Genomic DNA, 17,411 nt, shown 5'->3' with positions numbered 1-17,411 from the left:
GGAACACAGTCCACAGTAAACCACGGCATTTGCCTGAGAACCACCAGAACAGAACAGTTAGAGCACAAGGAACCTGGGAAACCGTGGACACACTGACAGGCAGCCATGCCGGGCTCACCTCGGTACTGGTACAGGGGGGTGCCCGCGATCGGGCGCCGCCACAGCTTGAAGTGCTTCTTCTCCATCACCATCTCCCACGGCTGCGCTCTGGCCCCGGGGTCCTCACTCCCTTCTGGTTGGGGTTTTGGTTCTGGAGGGTGGCGGTCAACTCCAGAGCTCTGGAACATAGTGGACATTTCCTCCAACCGTCTCATCTCATCGATGGATCTGGGAAGGAGGAAAACAGGCATGGAGGAGGTGAGTGGAGTCAGCCCTGGGACATGAAATGTCCACACGGAGACTTGTGTAAGAACGGCGTGGGTTTAAAACAGTATTAAGTGAAGTAAATAAAAACGTTGAGTTCCAGAGTATGAGTCCCATTCCAACATCCATTTACTAGAGTATTAAATTATTTAACCAGTCCCTATTTCTTCATCTGTAAAATGGGAGATAATAGTAGTACCCACCTCAAAGGTTGACTGTGAAAATTAAATACATTTATATGTAAAGTGCTTAGTACCTGGTGTATAATTAACCCTCGGATGTTAACTATTGAGGTTTATGACTATGAAAGGTCACTTGATACTTTTTGCCCATTTTTTATTGGATTCTTTATCTTTCTATTACATTATGAGTATTTATATATATTTCCTCCTCTCTTTTAAAGAGATATAACTCACATACCGTAAGAATCATCCTTTCATAGCACACAGTTCAGTGCTTCTGAGTATGGTCATAAGGTTGTGCAGCCATCACCACTAATTCCAGAACATGTCTGTCATCTCCAAAAGAAACCTGTACCCATCAGCCGTCACCCCCCATTCCTGCCTCCCCACAGCCCCCAGCAACCACTTATTTACTGTCTATGGACTTGCCTATTCTGGACATTTCACATAAATGGAATGATACAATATATGGTCTCGTGCCCGGCTTTTTTCACTTACTATGTTTTCAAGGTTCATACATTTTTATGGCTGAATAATATTCCACTGTGTAGCTAGACCGCACTTTGTGTATCCATTCCTCAGCTGATGGGCATTAAGGTTGTTCCCACTTTCTGGCTGTTGCGAATAATACTGCTATGAACATCTGTACATGATTTTGTGTAGACATAGGATTTTGGTTCTCTTGGGTAGATTCCTAGGAGTGAATTTGCTGGGTCATAGTAACTCTATGTTTAACTTTTTGAGGAAATGCCAAATTATTTTCCAAAGCAGCTGCACCATTTTATATTCACACCAACAATGTATGAGGGTTCCAACTGATTCACATTCTTGCCAACACTTGTTACTGTCCATCTTTTTGATTCTAGCAATCCTAGTGAGAGAGAAGTGCATCTCATGTGGTCTTCAATTTGCATTTCCCTGACGACTAATGATGGGGAGTGTATTATCATGAGCTTATTGGCCATGTGTATATCTACTGTCCTGCCCCCCACGGCCCGTGGCAACCACAAACCTGTCTCTAGGTGCCTTTTATTTCTGTCCTAATTTCCCTGGTGAGAACATGCACTACAACATTAAACAGATGTGCTAGCAGACATCTTTGTCTTGTTCCTGGTCTTAGGGAGAAAGCTTTCAGTCTCTCACCACTAACTATGCTGTTAACTGTGTTTTTTTTCACAGATGCCCTTTATCAGCTTGAGGAAGTTCCCTTCTATTCCTAGTCTGTTTAATTTATTTTAAAAACATGAAAGGAGGTTGGATTTTGTCAAATGCTTTTTCTGCATCTACTTAGATGAGATAATCATGTGGTATTTGTCCTTTATTCTTTAATGTGGTGCATTAATTTTTATATGATGAACTAACCTTGCTTTTCTGGGATAAATCCCAGTTCATGGTATAAAATCTATTTTATATGTTGCTGAATTCACTTTGTTAGTATTTTGTCCAGGTCTGCATGAAGCTTTAAAACATTCAAAATAATATGATGTGTCATACTATGTGTCGTTATACATCATTTAGGGGTGTGTGTGTGTGTGTGTGTGCGTGTGTGTATACAGAGATAGATGGGGGAAAAAACAAAACAAATTGGGATAGATTTCAACTGGAGAAGGGTACAGAGGAGGCTTTTATTTATTTATAATATTTTATTTCTATAAAAGAGGGTGCCAAAAAAATGTTCACACATTTTAAGTTAAGAACTATTAATATATACCAATAGCAAAAGATGAATACAAGTCACGTTTGACTTCTGCAATTACAAGAGGTGCTCAGAGTGGTGACCATCAGCGTCCAGACAACTCTGATTACGGCGAACTACTGCTTGAGCAACGCTGACCAAAGTGTTAACATCTCTTAAAATGTACATACATTTCTTTGGAACCTCGGTATATATATGTAACATTCATGTTATTCTTTAAACTTTTATATCTGAAACATTTTGTAATAATTTTTAAAACATGGCTTGTACTTGCCCCTTAACCTTTAAATAGCAGATAAGGAAGAAAGACTGCTGCCTGTCTGTCGTATACAACTCTTCTGTGATTCCAGACTGAAGAAGACATCAACTACTGATACTGCCTGAAATGCCCTTTCACTCCTCTTCAACCTTCAAAAACCACAAGGTTCAAGGTTCACTTCTAGGCAGAGTTAACCATATACATTTATTTTATCCCTCTATAGAAACATATCACATTATAATTAATCTATCTTTATGTCTGCCTCCCTTACTAAACTGGAATTTCCTAATGGCTCAGAATCAGTCTTTTCCATATTTGTATTCCCAGCTCCTACCAAGTGCCTGGAAATCACTAGATACTCAACAAATGTTTACTGAATAAATTGAGTAGATAAATTAATATGGAAGCCTCAGTCATTCCAATTCTTAAAGATTACATTAATACATTGCTTTAAAAGCCAAAAATTCAAAGTTATACTAGTAACCCAAGATTAAAAGTTTAGAGCAATACAAAGTGATGGTGTGTGTAGATCTGTGTTTTCGTCCAGGCTCTGCCAACTAACTAGCTGTGCAGATCTTATGCCCATCATTTTACCTGTAGAGCCCTCCCTGTTTCCACCTGTAAAATAAGTACATTATTTCTTAAAGGTTCCTATTAACTCTAAAATTCCAATTCTCTGGATTTTAAACTTTGGACTTAGATGAAAATATATACCTGGGTGGACATTTGTTGTTCTGACTGCCTGACAAGGGACGCAACTCCCTTCTCAGTTAGAGCATAGCTCCTCATTTAAGTGAGGTTAATTAACTTCTGATCCAGGCTTTGAATCCTAAGGAAATAACACCAGCACATGATCTTTTGGAGATCATTCTCAGTGACCTTGAGGGAGTTGAGAGGATGGCAGTGCAAATGACCTAGGGGAAGGAGGCCAGCAACAGCGCCCTAAGATGGTTACTCCTGTACCTGGTCTTGGCCAAACTGTACTTTGGCCTTCTTGGTCATTGCTCTGAGGGGCCTAATAGCTTTATGATTAATTCCTTTCGGGCTTAAGTTAACTCATATCAGTTTCTTTGCAACTAAAAACCCTAGCCAGTACAATTTATACTGATGATAAAAAAGGTTTAACTATTTTTTTTAAGTTTTAATTTGAATTAAAAGTTGCAAAATAGGACTGACTGCTACCACTGCAAACACATACAGAAATAGGGAAGGAACTTTAGAGTAGGCAATACGATCTTGCAGAGGAGAAAGCAAAGCAAAACCACAGCTATTATAGATTTGCTCAGAGAACAAGTCAGGCATCACATGGCACCCATTATGGTACTTTACATGATCAGTAAAACATCCTTTAATTAAAAATAAGCACCACTCTCAAATGTCATTCTTATCACATAACGAAGAGGGGCAGAACATCTTATTAAAAACACATCAGAGGCTCATTACATTACACAGTAATAAGGTTTCAAAAAACCCCTGCATGACTGTAACCAGTATGTTTAATGGCCTTCTGAGATTCAAGGTGGTACAGAGCTTCTGATCCATCGCTGAATCAGCCTCTCCTGTGAAATTAAAGGGCAGTATGTGGCCTTGATTAAAATTATGAGACTAAGTTCCTACAGTGGGCAAGAAATGTCTTGTAAAGAAATGACATTCATTCGTTGAATAGCACAATATGAATGCTGGAGCAAGACTGCATCATGGAAATGTAAATGATTGTTATGTCCCCAGGTTCAAAACTCTCTGAAGGGTCTCAACTGCTAAATGCTGATAAGACATAATTTGCAGCCAGGTGCACAGTCACTCACTATCGTGTACACCGAGGAAGGAGAAACCTCTCACCATATATCTCTGCAGCCTGCTGTGCCAAAACTTGTTTGGGTGGGATGGATGTCTAAAACTTGTTATCTAAATAAGAGACTTAAACAAGTAATAAGGAGAGAGGAAAGAAGGACAAAAGAGATTATTCCCCAAATAGTAACAGAACCAAAAGATTAGTAGAGGATCAAGGAAAGACAGCCAACGCTTCCCTCTCTGCAAAACTGAAGTCATTTCTATATTTGAGAAAGGCTGGACCGAGCGCTCTGCAAATTGAAGGCACAAAACCTGAAACCAGTAAGTATAACCACACCTGGCTCATCTAAGGGTCCTGCCCTCAGTGTAGAGCTTGATATACGGCTTGAAAATGATTCAAATAAAGCGTTCCCTGTAACTAGCAATTGCAGTAAGACAACCGACTCCTTTCACATAACCCCCTCCTCAAATTCCAAATCAACGTCAAAGTTAAAGACTTTCAAGTACAACTGTTACGGGACACACCTAGAAATTAAAAACGTCAACTATAGCTCATTGCAATTCTGGGCCAACTAGTTAATGGTAAATAGTGAAGACAGTCTCAAAAAATTCAAGTCAGCTTTTATGGAGTTCTGATAATCTAAGAAGTATATATCGGTAATATACCTTCAAGTGACAGTGGTTTAAAAAAAGTTCCTTTAAGCCAAAAGGACTTTTTACTGATAATTTATCTAGTTAACAACATACTGAAAGGTTAAAAGTATTCCAAATGCCCTGAAACACAGAAATAGGAAAATGTGCAATGAAACTTTACTGGCACTTATTTATTCAAATTTCTAGAGCAATGAAATGTAACTTAAAAAAAAAAAAAAAAAAGAGGGGGGTTAATGGAACATTTTCCGCTAGCCTTTCGTATTTCTTAACTTCCTTCCTCTTTTTGTTCCTGTAATTTATTTTAATGTTCCAAAGCCATCAAAAAATTACTGTTGTATCTTTTCATAAGATTTGCCCTGGGCTCACAGAATGCCAGCTGGCACCAAAAATAGTGATTGAAAGTTATTTTGCTTTACTGTTTAATTGAAGCCAATTGGGTAAGAATACTAGACAAAGCATTAAAAGACCTGATTTCTACACTGGCCCCCTTCTTCTCTCAAATTTTCTTCTTGGTACTAGATTAATGAGATCCGATTTATTAAGCTATTAAGCACAAATAACAGAAAGCAAAGTTATTCTTTTTCATTCTGAAAAGAAACAAGTAACAAGAAAAAACACAAGCTACTTTAAAGCACACATCCAAAGAGATATCCTGCACACTCCATCACTGTTTAACCAAGACAGCAACAGCAGAATTCGTTTGTACCAGAACAAGTCGGTACAGAAACAGAACAGAAGACCCAAAGGCTGTGGTTTAGGAGCCAGGGACAATTATGCTCTTCTTCCATTAACAATGAAAGAAATGCACTTGTTCCTGGCACATCCAACTGTGTCCCATTATGAAAGCTACCCCAAATCATCTCACTGGAACAAACAAAATCTAAGATGTTCTAAGCTAGCTATGACAACCTCAGCAGTGCCTCCGTTAAAGCAAAAAGAATACTTAAACACCAAGCAAAAAAAATTATCCGGGACCCAGAATATTTCATTCAATAAAATATAAACATGACAAACTATCAGAACATTACAGTACTGTACAACCAAGATATAGTTGAACAGCATATTATTTGCCCCCCATCAAGATAACATTTTAAAATCCTTGAAATGGATAACGCGATCAAATTTTAAGTATATGATTGAATTCAAGCATGAACTGGACAGTGAGTGTTAAATGAGGGCCTTTACAACTCTGAAGGGGGTCAAAAAAGGCACCTTAAGTGTTCTGACTGGCCTTTATTCTAAGCTTCTGAAATTTCCAGCGGGTTAACCCAGAGCAGTATCTCTTTAGGAGTTGGATTACAACCAAGAGCATTTCAACTGCCTCTGGGGTTTCAGAGAGCCTGAGGAGAAGGTAACAGAATAACTACCGGGCCTGGTCATTGATGATCTGATCTGTCTTCCACAGCGCTTAGCGACTACTGACTCAAATGTTTACCACTTTCATTTCCTATCTTGTTTCCCCCTCTAGTTCCTGCAAATGGGAGATCTACTAAGTAGAGGGCCCAGGACGTATATCCATAAAAACACACAAAGTAAGCCAAAGGATGTCATCTACCACCTAGGCTTCAACATCATTCAATCCCCACCCCGTCTCTTTTGCACCCCATACCCCTCTTCTGATCTTTCTTCTCTTCTCCAAACAGATCCCACTGGGAATTTCCCCCTCAAACTTCACCACTGTGGAACATGGGTATTTCATCAACAAAAACAGAATGAAAATTCAAACAGTTAATTGATAATTTCTCAATTTAAAAGTTTCCTTCTCATAAATTCTTTTGTTTCTCACACCTGAGACTGTTTAATTAGAACAAATGGACAAGCAGCAAAAGCATACTAAAAGAAACTAGGCAAATGACCTATCACGCTTTCTGTCTTAACTTTTTTGTTAATAAAGTTGTGGTTATGATTTCAAGTTGCATCTATAAAACAGTCATCTGTCCTGCTAGGAAAAGTATTACAAGTTCTTAAGATAAATTTGCATTTACCCACAACTCAGTGTTGCACAAATAGGGCCCTGGCATCTAGGTGCTACACCTCCAAACAGTCATAGTGTTAACTTTATTGAAGTATTTCCATTTTTAACCGAACCAGATTTAAGAGTATTCCCACTTTAAATGTAGAATAACAAGAGAAATATCTAGAATAAATAGACTTGTGTGGGATTTATCAGGGGAGGGGACCGTCCTACATTACTGAATCAGTTTCAGAGTTCAGTGGGGAGAGAGAGAGGAGAGAGGGCACAGTTTAAGAACAGCTATTCAAAAGGAAATACAGACACAATGCTAGAGCTGAAGCAAGACTACCCCAGGAAATTACCTGAAAACTCTTAAGGGCTCAAATTTCAAACCACAGATTAATAAATTCAATCAATGGTACTGCACTTTTCACACACAAGTTTTGATGACAGCATGATTTCAGAGCCTAAGGAAACACTACTCCCAAAGTCCTAGTTAAGGAGCAAAACACTGACCTAATTCTTACACATTACAGTGTCTGGGATACTGGTTTGCCAGAGGAGAGCAAAATCCCTCCAGCCTCATCATTCTGCCACAAGAGTCACAATGACGAGAGCTCTCCTGGCATTTCTGACCAAGTCCCACTTAGAATGAAGTCATTTCGTAAATTGCAAGACTATCCCCTTAGGTCAGGTATGAAACTTGAATTTGCACCTTTCTGGGTGTGTTCAAGATTACGTGAATATGCCTTCAATAGCTCCTTTATTTTTTCAGAATGTTTCCTTAGGGTCCAGCTCCGCAGTCAAAGTCTCCCTCCTACACTAACCTACAATTTCAGTTATTATCAGCCCGACAAATCAAATTAACACACAGAGGCAATAAAAAACGCGGCTTACTAAAATAGGACCCAGCTACTGAATCGCCACTTCAAGGACCATCGGGCGCGGCCCCAGGTCCAAGGTCCCGCCCTTCCCACCTGAGCCGCGCCGCCCGGGGAACACAGCGACGTCCCGACCGGACCCACCTCTGCAGCTCCTCCTCCTGGATCCGCTCCTCGTCCCACACGAAGACGCCGGCGAGCGCCGCCATCACTGCCGAGGCATGGCCCGCGCGGCCGCGCAGCCGGCGCCACAGGCGGCCGAGGAGGACGCGGCGCGCGCTGTCCGAGTAAAGGCGGCCGTAGAGCTGCGCGATCTGCTGCGCGCGCCGCACGCGCAGGCCCGTCACGAAGCGGCACTGATTGGCCAGCACGGCGAGCAACCCCCCGCCCCGCGGACCCGCGCGCGCCGCCGCCGCCGCCGCCGCCGCCGCCAGCTTCTGCGGGAACATGTCGCTAGCCGTGCGCCAGGAGCAGGGGAACGAGCCTGGGAGGGCACCGCAGTCTCCGCCGATCCCCCTAGTGGGCCGACGCCGTCATGTCTTTTTGCAGCAGCAGCGGCTGAGGAGGAGTCGTTTTTGAGGAGGTGGCCTGCGACCGCTGCAGGAGGCGCTCCTGAGCTTGGGCCGCGAACCTGACGGGCGGTGAGCACTAGCCGCCTCGGTCTTCACGCCGGCGTCTGGGTCCGCGGTGCGCAGCGCGCAGGAAGCAGCAAAGCAGGCCGCTAGGTACGAAGCGTTCGGCGTCCGCCACACACGCTGCCCGCCTGCAACCTACCTCCGTGGCCGCCCCCCGGGCCGTGATTGGGTGCCGCCCAGGCTCCCCTCTGCTTACTGGCCCCGCCAAGTGCTCGTCACCGCTCTTTCCCGCCCCTTCGCGCACGCGCCGGTGCCTCTTGCTAGCAAGGTAGGTGGCGCAGCGGCGAGAACTGGTCAAGGGCGCCAGGGAAAGTGGCTGTCGGGCCCTACCGTCGCTGCCATCTTCGGGCCGCCCGACCCCGCCCAGCGGAGGAAGGGGCGCGACTAGGTGTCATAGGAGCCCTGCGCGGAGCTCGGTTCTGAGGGGCGGGGGACCGTCGCCTCACTCAGAATTTAACCCTAGGGTGGGCCTCGGCATTGCCTCTGCGGGGCGGGCGCTGGGGGTGTCCAGTAGCGGGGGGCGGGGGTCGACGGTGTAGACGCCTTTGATGAATGGAGATCCTGTTGAGGCTTGACGGCAGCTGCCGTCGCACTTTTCCTCGGCCTCCCCGCCTGGCCCTCCCGGAAGCGACTCTACTGTCCGGGTGCCGACAAGGTACCCAGGGCCCGAGTCTGTGCGCTTGTCTTCTGCCTATGAACCTCGCCACGCGGGAGCAGAGCCTGGGTACGTCCTTACAGCCCAAGGCACTTTCCGGAGAGCTTCGTGGGCAGGTGGCCCGTCGCAGTCTGGAAATGCTGTAGTCCTTTGAAGTTACTAGGGGCACATGCCCCAGGTCGAGAGTAGCTGCCCCTCTCTCTGTGACACAAAGGTACCAGCGTGAGAAGGTGAACAGGTCTCCTAAAACACTTTGCAGCACCCATGAACAGCTTGGCTAAATGATCTCGAAGGGCATTCAGTGACTATTCTGACCCCAGCCTCATGAAAATAAAGCTTCTTGGTGTCTAATAGGAAAACCTTACACTAAATGGTTTCCATTTTCTTAATGCTTATATTAAGTACCTTATTGACAAACAGGAAAAAATATTGTAGAAGGATGTCTTGATGTGAAAGACGCTGTGCTCATGCTAAGGCAATGCATTAGAAATTTTACTGTAGCTAGTTGCACAGTTTTAGATGTTCTTAATAAAAGATATTTCTCCAAAAAGAGAAAATCATGCTTTATTGGCAGTTGAAATTTACGTCTATCCTACCCAGACTGTCTGATTTTACTCGAGATTGGTTTATTTTCCCTTGAAAGCAGGTAAGGAGAAATGGGTATTTAACAGAAAATAGTGTTTGACATTTTGTTGAGCCCAGCTTTTCTCAGTGATGGTAACATGGCTAGGGGGGGACAGTGGGTGGAGAGTTGAACTTTCCTCCTGTTCTGCTTCCCTTGATTAAAAGGAGTTTTACCACTTCAGCTTGGGTTTTTGTTTTGTGTATGTTCTTGTTTTGTTTATCAAAATGAGTTCTCAGGAACTTCAGCTGAGCCCCTCTAAAATCCAGTCTCTACCTAAACACAATCAAGTCCATCTTCAAAAAGCTTTGGGGGGAAAAAATAGGCATTAGCTCTTCCTCTTTCCAGATACCACTCCTTTTTTTCACAGCTTTGATTTTGTTTTTAAAGGGATGGCATAAATGTTCTTGCTGTCTTCATTTCTGCACCTACCTATCTATCACTTCTTTCTTTTTAGAATTAATTTGTTCTAGACCATTCTCTCTATGACTTTTGCTCAGGCCCTAACTGTACTCTCTAGTGTAACCTCCCTTCCAAGCCATTAGTAACAAACTTTTTTGCTTGTGTATTTCATAACAATGTTGGAAAACTTTATTCCCTTTGTATATTTTTAATTTGGTCCAAAATTCTTCATCATGAGTTCATCTTATAAGTTAGATTCTACTTATCAGATCACCAAAACACAAAGTTGAGGACCCAGCAATAATCCATGGTAAGACTAAGTGGTGTATCCAGGATTGGGCAGGAGCGGGACCAGGGGTGGGGCACAGGTAAGCTACACAAGCAGATGGACTAGATAGACATCCACGTCACCTACCATTTTGCACTGAGCCTCTCCCTCAGCTCACACCTATGGCTGCATAGGAGGTGGGGTCCCTTTATGACCAGCTGACAAAGGAGGGCAAAAAGCAAAGTTTGATTCACCGATAGGTCAGAATGGTATGTGGGTACCAGCCCAAAATGACAGCCGCCCCACCCTGGGGTCATCTTAAGAGACAGTGGCCAGGGACATTCCCAGTGGCTGAATCCTCAGTGGTCTACCTGGCCATTCACTTGGGGTAGACAGACATATATCCAGGTTAGAGTATGTAGATTCATGGCACTGGCAGTTGACTTAGCTGGTCAGAGAAAGATCAAGGACAAGGAGGTCCGAGATAGAGGCATGTGGATGAACTATGTGAGTGGGCGAGAAGTGTGCGGATGCCCACCAGAGAGCAGTGACATGAAAGGTTCTGAGCAACGAAGTAGAATGACAGCTGTTGAGCCAGTACCACAATCGAGTATTTAATGGGTGTTTGATCCATTGACATAGGATCCCACATAATGTCGCATGACGGTAGCACCTGACCATGGATCCACTGGTCCTATCATTCTGTATCATCCAGAAGATGCCAACCTGAACAGAGAAAAGGAATGGCCTGTGAAGGCACAGCTGAGGTGTCAGCATAGAGCTGCCACCAACTAACGATGGGGCCATCTTCCAGGACATAGTATACATTCCATCAACAGTCACTATAGCGCTGCATCCCAACAGGAAGAGTGGATAGGTCCAGGGACTAAGGGGTGGAAGTAGGAGTGGCTTCTCTTGCCATGAATCCCAGTGATCCCACTGGAGGTATTTCTGTCACCACAACTCTGAGCTTTGAGGGTTTTGAGGCCCTGGTTCCCAAAGAGGAAATAATTGCCATCAGAAGATACAGCAAAAGTCCCATTGAACTTTAATTTACACTTGCCACCAGGCACTTTGAGCTCCTCGTGCCAAGAAACCAGGCAAGAAGCAGGAGGCACCATCCTGACAAGGTGATTGACCCAGGTCATGGGGAAAAGCCAGGGCTGTGGTTACACAGTGGAGCAAAAAGGAAGATGTTTGGTACCCAGATGATACAGGCGTAGAGGAGCAAGCCTGCGGGAGCTGGGGGAGGATCTTAGGGTACAGAGAGGCATAAGTGTGCAAGTAAGTCAGGACCCAAGTATCAGGTTAGAGAGGAACTGCATATAGAGGCCAGTAGGAGGGCGGTCATGACATAAGGATAGGGCCACCGTGGGGTGACAGGAAGCTGCATGTAAGAATAGCCTGAAGCTTCACATCCCTCCTGCCTAGGACCGAGGTAGACCCATCTTAGCTGCCACCTAGCAATCTGTGGAAACCTGACCCGTTTCCTTCTGCATTCAACGAGCTCCACTAGGGGTAAAAGTCCAGTCCTCTCACTACCCCTTTATTTACTTGGCCTCAGGAAAGTCAGAGATGACCACACTGCTGTTGGGGGCGGGGAACTGTTCATGCGTAGGCTAGCTCCTTCCTCGGGTGAGCTACCTAGTGTCCAGAATCCCACTGCTCTGAGGTGGGTTCTTTGCTGACGGTTGGGGCGGGGTCGGCCTGATTATGGGATTGGTATCAGCCCACTTAGCTCACAAACCTAGCACTGTACTCCAGCCCAGCCTCTCTACCAATAATACATTTTTGGCCCCTTGCTGCCAGTCCTGTATTTGTCAGGGCCCTTCCTGACCCCTTCAGCCTTGCTCTTCTTTGAGTCCCCATTGCATTTTTGGTGTATCTCTAGCATGGTGTATCATGATTTGGATAACTGTAGAATCTGCTTTCCTTATTGGCTGAGATCTAAGAGAAGACACTCTGAGATAAGCTGGGAAAACAAAGATGACGAGAAGAACATGAAGAGACAGACATGGGAACAAACAATGACAGCGCCCCGTGATAAGTGCTGATAGGATTGGAGACACACTCGTGTTGGGCGCACTGACCAGAGCCCAGCCCTGTGGAGAAGGGGACAAATGAGCGGGAGAGATGACCTCAAGCCCAGCTTACTCTCCATTTCTGGGAGACCTTAGGGACTCAGCCGCTCAGCATTCACCCCTTTAGTAAAAGTACTTTGCTTTCCTCCCCCCCTCACTCCTCTCATGCGTGTGGGTAGACAAGCTACCCTAGGCCTGGCCAGTCAGAGCACTGAATCCTGGCCGCGTGGACTCAGGACAAGGTCCATCCCAAGTTGGTCAAACGAGAGTGACCCCTGGGACGTGGAAAGGAAGGAGCTTTGTTTTCTGTTGAACTTGGTGCTCTGAGGATGGCTGGAGGCTAAACAGCTCTCATTGCCACCAGGGGAGAGCCTGACGGGAGTGCAGTAGCATACACCTCAGTGCTGGGAGGTGGGGACATTCAACTCCCACCTACAGCACGAGGCCATACAGGAGGTGATGGTGGAAGACTGAGCTCTCATCTGTGGGGGCTCCTGGGCCTGCCGGCTTACCCACCTTCTCATAAGACAGGGTGGTGGCGCCTCAGCCTGTGTCCCTTCACAAAACAATGGTCCACAACTGCAGCCACTAATGGTTCTACCATGTGATGCTGGGCCTGGGCGACTGCCTCTCCCGGCTGCTGGCCAGCTGTGTCCTGGGCAGAGGCCAATTGTCCACACAGACAGGCCCATCATACAGAGTGGCTATGAAGGAGCTGACTTGGGCATGTGGCCGCCCCCATCTGGGAAGAGCTGGTCTTGCTCCTCACAGGAGCTCCCTGGAGGCCAGGTATCAGTGCCCCACAGCTCACACTCCGCACTCAGTTCAGAGCTTATCTCCCCATGGAGGCTGCAAATAAAGAGTAGGAAAATCGTTTCACAGGGGCGCAGAGGGGAAGTTAAGGCTTCAAAATACCAGCACATTGTGTCAGAACCTTTGAGGTATAACGGAGGACACTGACGGTAGTGAATCCTGTGTTTCACCGAAAATAAGACCTAGTTGGACCATCAGCTCTAATGCATCTTTTGGAGCAAAAATTAATATAAGACCCGGTATTGTATTATATTATACCCAGTATTATATTACATTATATATTATATTATAGATAGTAAAATAAGACCGGGTCTTATATTAATTTTTGCTCCAAAAGACGCATTAGAGCTGATGGTCCAGCTAGGTCTTATTTTCAGGGAAACACGGTATCTGAACAATTGAAAGTTTAATTTCTGGAGGCATGGCTCTGAAATTTTTGAGAAAGTACACATCTCAGAATTAATGGTTTTAGTTGGGAACTTCTTTAGTTAAGAAAACGGTCTGTTCAGTTGAAATACTCCAAAATCAAAGCCATTTCTGTGGAGCAAGGTAGTTTTGGTTCTATTTCTGGCCCATGTCCATTCATTTGTTCATCCATTCATTATACAACCGGCGCCTTCTCCCTGTTGCCCGAGCTCCGAGCGCCTCTGAGCTTCACATTCCCCTAATGTGGACATACTGGAATGTGGTCTCTATGAGCCCGTCCAGGTCTTTATACCTCATTTTCTAGAATCTCAGCAAAGGCACAGGCACCATTTAGAAACAACTCGATGCAGTGATTTTGTCATAAAATGCACATACCGGGCCATCCTGCGACCTACTGCCTGGCCGGATGGGCCTTCTGGATTTCAGGGGTCTGTGGACAGGCAGGTCCTATGCGCATCACTGTCACAACAACCTTGTGTTAGGCAGTTTTGCTCACGTCTTGATTGCAGGCCACAGGGAGGAAGCTGCAGCAGACCATCGGGTAGAGTCTCCTATTGGAGCCTTCACTGGGGTTGAACACCAGGGCACAAGGACCCCTGAGATATGCCAGGTTCCCGCTTCCCTGCTTCCCTTCCTCCACACTCTGTTCCCTGGGAGGCCTTCCACCTGGGAAAGCAGGAGGCTTAGCCCCTCATCAGTCTGGCTAAGGGCCCCTGAGGCCTCGTGTCCTTGTCCTTCTTACTGCTGCCTGTTTCCTGGAAGTCAGCTGTAGTTCTGCTAGCTGATTTCTGCATTCCCTGTGTGCTTGTGACCCCATCCATATTCCAGGTTGCAGGCCTGATGCCATCCAAGATGGGGTTCATCCTGTTGCTTTCCCCAAGCTCTCTGCCACCCATTTCTGCCCCCTCGAGGTCTATACTGTCTGCTCCTGCCCTCCCTGACCCCTGTGACTCTGCTCTACCTTTGCTGAGAAGCCCACCGTTAGCCATGGCCTGTCTGTGGACATTCAGCACTGATCAGCACCGAGTTCATCTGTGTTCCCCAACTGAAGATAGCCATCTTTGTGGACAGCCTCACATCCTGCCAGCCACCCGCATGTCCCCAGGAGGCCCGGTCCAGCTCCTTCTTCAATACCGCACACCTTAGGGGATGCTTTTCCAACAACCTCTGAGAAGAACACACAAACTCCCCCTCCTCCAGTCTGTCTGCTCTGATTCAATGCTAGGTCCTGGTGTCTCAGGTGGGTCCATGGTGGCTTCTGCTACAGGCCCTGATGAATCCCAGCCTGGTCGTGCTCAGGAAATCGAAACCAGGGCATGGTTCCCAGGAGTTTACCCAAATTCTGCAGATACAATTGCCTCCAACCTCTGCTCAAGGCCATTCCAGGATGTCTGTCCCGGAGAGAAGGTACAGACCATTGAGGAGTTGTCCCCAGCAATGTGATTGGATAGCACACACAGAAGGCAGACAGTACTGGTACCTGTGGCCGGCTGGGCTGAGTGATAGAGTCTCAGGTCTCTTTCACTCCCTAGGCAAAAAGATCATAATGAAGCATTTCGCTGATCAAATTTGTCCAGTAACAATTTCCAGTAGCCACGGTAGAAGCAGCCTTGGGGAGATGCACGTTCAGAAGCACTCAGTTTGACTACAGGGCAGAGCTTTGTGTTACTGAGGAAGGTAATAAATTGTCTAATCGGGGCCTTTTAAACTGTGACACTGTCTTTTTTTCTCTGGAAGGAAGTATGGACTCCATCTAACAAGATCTCATTGCTTTCTCCTTTCCAGGTCTTACACGGTGGGTGAAATGGAATGAAATTCATGATCCCAGCTTCCAATATGGCAAGGCAAGCAAGAACACACTGAGCTCTCTTTCCCAAGGCCACTGGGAAGGGAACAGATCAGAACTGACCTGGCCTTGACCATACAGAAGACACACACATTCTCTCTGACAGGGTCAGGTCACCTGGGAAAACTACCCCATCTGAAGAGGCAGAAATGGGGTGGACAAGGCATTCGATGTGGGGGACAAAAAGAGCAAAGGTGTGTGAGCAGGAAAGCCCCAGGCATGTTTAAAGACAGTGAGCCATCTGCTGTGTGGGGGCCAGAGTGTTGGAGACTGGTTAGACCACTCCCAGGAGGCAAGCATGGAAGGCCCAGGACTGACCCAAATTCTTCACATTCAAGCAGGTCTTTGATGGCCTGGGACTTGTTCAAAGTCTGTCCATTCAGAGTCACACACAAAGCTTGTTAAAGAGCTATGAGGACCCACAAACATAGTCATGGAAGTCCTGTCCACTTCAGGAGTCCCAGAGCCATTAAAATTGAGTAATCATTATTGAGCACCTACTGTAAACCCAGTCATGTTGCTAGGCGTGGTTGTCAGACTTACCTCTTAATCTGTACAACTAATCTTTGTCATTCTGCTTTTAGAAACTGAGAAAACTCGGCCTCAGAGTGTTGGGATCCCCATACCACCGATTTCTAGCTGTATGACATCAGCCACATTACTCTGCCTTTCAGTGCTTCCCTTACCTTATATATAAACAGGTGTAATACCCACAACATCAACATTATTTTGAGGATAAAATGAGTTAATACATTGAAGCACTCTTAATCTCATGCCTGATATGTGAGTATACTGAACTCTCAATAAATGTGTTATTGTTTTCTGTAATGTGACACTTCGTGGTAACCTGATTAATGTCCTCCCACATCTCACTGTGCTCTGAGATGCATAAAGATGGACTTTCTCAGCTTGTACTCACCATGACCAAGTACATGCCTGTAACATAGTAAGATCTTGGAATGAATAGAAGAAGAAGGCTACGATGAATGAATCTTCCAGCCATGAATTCAATTGCAAATCAGCACTAGCATTATGGACAAGTGGGACCTAGATAGAGGGTTCTGGTCCCAATTCTGCCACTAACATGAATCTGTTTCCCTAAATGAGAGCGAATGCTGCCATCATTGCCAGTGCTCCTCACTTGCATCCAGCCAGTGCTTACTGAGCACCCACTACATGCAGTCACCTCATCAGGGACACAGGACACCTAATGAGATGAGGTCCTGCCTGCAGCATGTGACAGACCTGTCTTGCAGCTCTTGCTGTGATCATCTCCCAGTCTCTTCTCTGGAATGGCTTGTGAGCTCCCCAAGGGCAGGAATCAGGTCTCTCTTACCTCTGATGACATTATATAGTGATAAAAGGTACATTATATAGTGATATAAAAGGTACAGTCCATCAAGAAGGTGTAGCAATTATAAGCATACATGTCCCCCAAACATATTAAGCACAACTGACAGAATTAAAAACAGAAATAGACAGTCACAGAGCAATAGAAGAGATTTCAATGCTGCATTTAGTAATGGATATTATGAGCAGACAGAATCGATAAGGAAATAGAGAACTTGAACAACACCATAACCTTCTACCCCAAACAGCAGAGTACGTATTCTTCTCAAGTGTCTACGAAAAATTCCCCAGGATAGACCATACTGTAGGCCCCCAAACAAGTCTTAATCGATTTTTTTTAAAACATCAAATCATAAAAAAATATGATTTCTGACCATATGGAATCGCACTAGAAATCAAGAACAGGAGGAAAGCTGGGGAAAGAAATCACAAAGATGAGAAAATTAAACAACAGACCGTAACACCCAACAGATGCAAGCTGAATATATGAAGGATTCTAGAAAACACATTGAATAAAATGAGAATGAAAGAAC

The 17,411-nt window shown here is 45.3% G+C and overlaps 1 protein-coding gene and 1 long non-coding RNA gene across 6 annotated transcripts in view; one reads left to right on the top strand and one right to left on the bottom strand.

Annotated features, from left to right (window-relative positions):
* STARD7 (StAR related lipid transfer domain containing 7) overlaps positions 1-8,229 on the bottom strand; it is a 44,065-nt gene extending 35,836 nt beyond the window's left edge. For all 5 annotated transcript variants that reach the window (XR_012496471.2, XR_012496473.2, XM_088795939.1 and 2 more), the window contains exons 1-2: positions 7,925-8,229; positions 119-327 (exon numbers count right to left, since the gene is read on the bottom strand). Coding sequence is in view for 3 of the 5 variants with exons in the window: in XM_088795939.1 (XP_088652065.1) it covers positions 119-327; positions 7,925-8,229 (514 nt within the window). In the remaining 2 variants the exon portion in view is untranslated. The remainder of the gene's footprint in view (positions 1-118; positions 328-7,924) is intronic.
* A 314-nt stretch (positions 8,230-8,543) lies between these two features.
* LOC141571598 (uncharacterized) lies at positions 8,544-16,361 on the top strand. The gene is made up of 2 exons (XR_012496474.2): positions 8,544-8,683; positions 15,468-16,361. It is a non-coding gene; the product is annotated as an uncharacterized LOC141571598 (long non-coding RNA).
* The last annotated feature ends 1,050 nt before the right edge of the window (positions 16,362-17,411 follow it).

The sequence above is a fragment of the Rhinolophus sinicus genome, chromosome 2, assembly GCF_057876585.1.
Source record: "Rhinolophus sinicus isolate RSI-liver-muscle chromosome 2, RSI-T2T, whole genome shotgun sequence".
NCBI lineage: Eukaryota > Metazoa > Chordata > Mammalia > Chiroptera > Rhinolophidae > Rhinolophus > Rhinolophus sinicus.
Note: the sequence above shows the minus strand (reverse complement) of the source record. Positions and strands in the feature narration are given on the sequence as shown.